This window comes from Raphanus sativus, unplaced genomic scaffold (genome assembly GCF_000801105.2).
Source record: "Raphanus sativus cultivar WK10039 unplaced genomic scaffold, ASM80110v3 Scaffold2212, whole genome shotgun sequence".
NCBI lineage: Eukaryota > Viridiplantae > Streptophyta > Magnoliopsida > Brassicales > Brassicaceae > Raphanus > Raphanus sativus.
The window spans coordinates 1-4313 of NW_026617521.1; the positions used below are offsets into that span (position 1 = coordinate 1).

Below are 4313 nucleotides of genomic sequence, written 5' to 3' on the forward strand. Positions count from 1 at the left end.
TCTGAATTTAAATCATTTTTGAACAAAAGAAAAAAAAAAGAAATATCCTACCTATTTCGTAGACGGTGCAAATAAATTTAAAAAAAAAAAAATGAGGAAGAAAGAAACAAACAAACAAGGCACCGTCAGTGGGAGTATATAACTACCACCACCCACTAACAAACCAACCCGGAACTATCTCTCAATCACTAAAACCCTTTCTTCTTCTCTTTCAAATCCACTCACTCCAAGAGAGAGAGACTAGTAAACACACAGAGAGCATTCCCTCCATTAATGCCTCCCTGCAACAAAGCGTGATAGAAAAAAAAAGAATCATAACTCTTTTTACCGTCTCGAATTAAAATCAAACTTGTGTGTTTGCTCTTTGGATTTTTAAACTATTTGATAGAGATTATGGAGATGGATCTGAGCAAGGTTACTCTTGACATTTTCACCAAGCTCGAACAGAAATGGCTCTCCCACTGCGACACCACCAGGAAGACTCGCATCCTTAGCATCGACGGTGGTGGAACCACTGCCATTGTCGCCGGAGCTTCTATCATTCACCTCGAAGATCAGATCCGCTTCCAGACCGGTGATCCTCACGCTCAGATCTCCGATTTGTTCGACATTGTTGCCGGAACCGGAATCGGAGGCATACTCGCCGCCCTGCTCGTCGCCGACGATGGCTCCGGGAGGCCGATGTTCACCGCCAGGGAAGCTGTTAAGTTTATGGAGGAGAAGAACTCGGAGCTCTTCGAGATCAGGCAGACGGGAGTGTTCAGGAGGAAACAGAGATACTCGGGGAGCAGCATGGAGAGGGTGCTGGAGGCAGCGTTTCGGAGGGAGGACGGTAAGGTTCTGACGATGAAGGACACGTGTAAGCCTCTCCTCGTTCCCTGCTACGACCTCAAAACCTCCGCGCCTTTCGTTTTCTCACGCGCCGGCGCATCCGAGTCGCCGAGCTTCGACTTCGAGCTTTGGAAAGTCTGCCGCGCCACGTCGGCGACTCCCAGCATGTTCAAGCCGGTCAACGTGGTGTCGGTGGACGGAAAGACGAGTTGCTCGGCCGTTGACGGCGGTTTGGTGATGAACAATCCGAGTGCAGCTGCGGTCACGCACGTGCTCCACAACAAACGAGATTTCCCGTCGGTGAACGGCGTCGATGACCTGCTCGTCTTGTCGATAGGAAACGGTTCGTCCTCAACTCCAGGAAGGAAACTTCAGCGTAATGGAGAGTGTTCCACGTCATGCGTCGTGGACATCGTGCTTGACGGAGTTTCCGATACCGTTGATCAGATGCTTGGGAACGCTTTCTGCTGGAACCGTACGGACTACGTTAGAATCCAGGTAGCTAATAATTTCTCTAAAAAATATACAAATAAAAAAAGAGGAATAAATGTGGATTGTGCATGCAGGTGAGCGGTTTGACTAGCGGCGGAGATGGAATTGTGGGGCCGAGGAAAACGGCGGAGGAGTTGTTGAAAGAGAGAGGTGTCGAAACGGCACCGTTCGGAGGGAAACGGTTACTAACGGAAACCAACGGAGAAAGAATCCAGAGTTTCGTGCAACGCCTTGTTGCTTCTAGCCTCCCTCCAAGTCCTTGCAAAGAATCTGCCGTTAATCCTCTCGCCGACGGCCGTTAAGTGTGTTTTATTGTTATTTTATTTAGGATCTAAGCATAATATAAAGAGTGCCCGTGATGTAAGTTTGTAAGCAAACCCAGGGTTAACTTTTAACCCCGCATCCTTGTTTTTTATCTCCCGAGTTAATTAGATTTTCTTATATGACTCAATAATGAATGATAATCTATTTATTATTTACACTAGTGGTGGAAAAACAACACAGATATTCTTTCTTTGGATAGCCAGCACCAGAGTGTTCCTAATTTATAACTTGTCATTTTCATGCAATAGCCGTGACACAATGCGTATAATAGATAATAAATATAAAATACAGCTCGATATAATAGTGAGAGCAATGTGATTTATAAGTAGTCAACCATAGTTGTGGGGCATGGTTCTTCTATCCAACGCATCCATCCCCTTCGCCATTCATTTTTACTGTTTTCATACCAAATTGGACCGTCGTTGTAACTAACTTCTGCTGTTTTTTTTTTCTAGCTATGTTCCACTAAAACATCAATTATTCAGCAATAAACTGTTTATAGAATTCGATCTTAATTGGTGTCAATTCTAATAAATAACTGACAAAAATTTATGCGAGATAGTTCTTTATTAGAATGTGATTGAATATCACAATTAGTGATATATTTTGAGTGGAAAGAGCATTTACTCTCATTTCAGTTTTACTGTATCAATCAAATGGAAAACAAATTAATTTCTTTTCTCATTTCAGTTTTTATTGTATCAATCAAATGGAGAACAAATAAATTTCTTTTACTCTAATTATTGTTTGAGTAGAGAGTAAAACAGCTTTTTTCTTTAGTTAATGCAGAGTAAACAAGTTGTGCTGGTTTAAATTTACTACTTCCTTCGTTTCATTTTAATTATCGTTCTAAGTTTATGTACAAAAATTAAGAAAACATATGATTTTGTATATCTCCAAAATAAAAACACAATTACTAATAAATTTAACCATATTTCAACCAATAGAAAAATAAAATAGAGAATCTTTTTAATAGATTTTGCATTCAAACTTTAAAACGAAATTTATTTTGAAACGAAATTTTTTTCCTACAACGACAATTAAATAGAAACGGAGAGAGTATTTTGTATCCATTTTTTTATTTACTCTGTAAAATTTGTACCCTATTTTTCTACTTTTGGTTTCTCTCATTTATTCCAACACTTACCAATCACACTTTAGTGATGTTGCTACAACCAATACATTGGTTGGTGGACAGACACGATCTTTACAAGTGCTATAGTTGCTGCGTTTCCTTGATCGATATACATGCATGATACATCTATTAACAAATGCATTTGTAACTCACTCGACTTATTTGTTGATTTATTGGTAACTCATGAGGAGATTAGAAATCCTACTAAAACTTAGCTTACTTTCTCAACAAAAAAAAAAGCATACTGCTTATTGCATCCATAGTTTCATTAAGAGCAAATGACTTATATAGCACAAAATATACTATGACAAAATTAGCACACAAGAAGAAAAATAACTAAACTAACACTAGCTAAAAAATAAAATAACTAAATTATTCTAAACCTTAAACCTTTATTATAACTTGACCCCTTAAATACTAAACTTTAAACTCTAGACTTTAATAACTAAACACAAACCTAAATATAAAATAAAAATGTATTTTTATTTTTAATTAATAGTATTTTAACTATTTTCCCTTGTATACTATTTTAGGATAATAAATTATCTGATTGTTATTGAAAGATATTTTTATTTTGCTAACTAGTGACAATAACAACATAATAGGCCATATTTTTGTGATTGTAAATGTAAAAACTCGGTAAATTTTAAGAATTCTAAAAACATCTCTATCATTATTTTATATTTTATTTTAAAATGGTACGAGAAACATAGTAATAAAAAAACAATATCCTATAAATGAAATATTTTTTTTATTTTTTGTTCAGTATTTAATTTTTTACAATAATTTAAAATAAAATACTGAATAAAGACGGAGATGTACCGAGATATCTATAATCAACAGAATAATGGAAATGTTGAGACGGAAAATTCGGATGGCATAGATACTTGATGTCGTATACGCTGCCAACTTAAAATAATTGCTTCAAATTAACATGGGAAAATATAAAACAATCTTTGGCGAAAAAAATAACAAGAGATCTTCCCTTTGTCTAGCTGAATTATTGATGTTCAATGCATTTTGCCCTTTTTTGTTCTTTACTCACCAAAGGTCCAAACACACAATAAGGAAATATATACTAGCTCATATATATTAACAAACTATTTGACGATATCATATCTTAATCCAAACCAAATTGTTAATGTTAAACCTATTCGGTCGTTTGGTTGAATAATTATTTCTTTTAAAAACAAAATAAAAGTCTTTCTCCTACTGGTTACGCTATTCAAGAGACAAGCCAAGTATTTGATACTTTGATAACATAATCTGTACGCATGATTGACAAACATCAAACAAAATTTATGTATGTATACTAATCAAACAATGTAACTTTGTAAGCTTGATGCAATGAATTACCAAAGTACCAGACAAATATTTAAAGAAAAGGGTGTAAACACTAATATACTTGTACTATATGCATTTGACAATATCAACTAATAAGATCATGAGAAATACTGGAAAAATAATTTGTTTTCTTATAGCCCTTCAATTCTTTCGTCTATACTCCTCCCTTCGATTTTATATTTGCTAA

The 4313-nt window shown here is 35.8% G+C and overlaps 1 protein-coding gene across 1 annotated transcript; it reads left to right on the plus strand.

The window, feature by feature from the left end:
- The first annotated feature begins 143 nt into the window (after positions 1-143).
- Positions 144-1802, plus strand: LOC130505366 (probable inactive patatin-like protein 9). Its single transcript, XM_056999963.1, has 2 exons — positions 144-1329; positions 1398-1802. The coding sequence occupies exons 1-2, from the start codon at positions 394-396 to the stop codon at positions 1623-1625; spliced, it is 1164 nt and encodes a 387-aa protein (XP_056855943.1). The 5' UTR covers positions 144-393; the 3' UTR covers positions 1626-1802.
- Positions 1803-4313: the final 2511 nt, after the last annotated feature.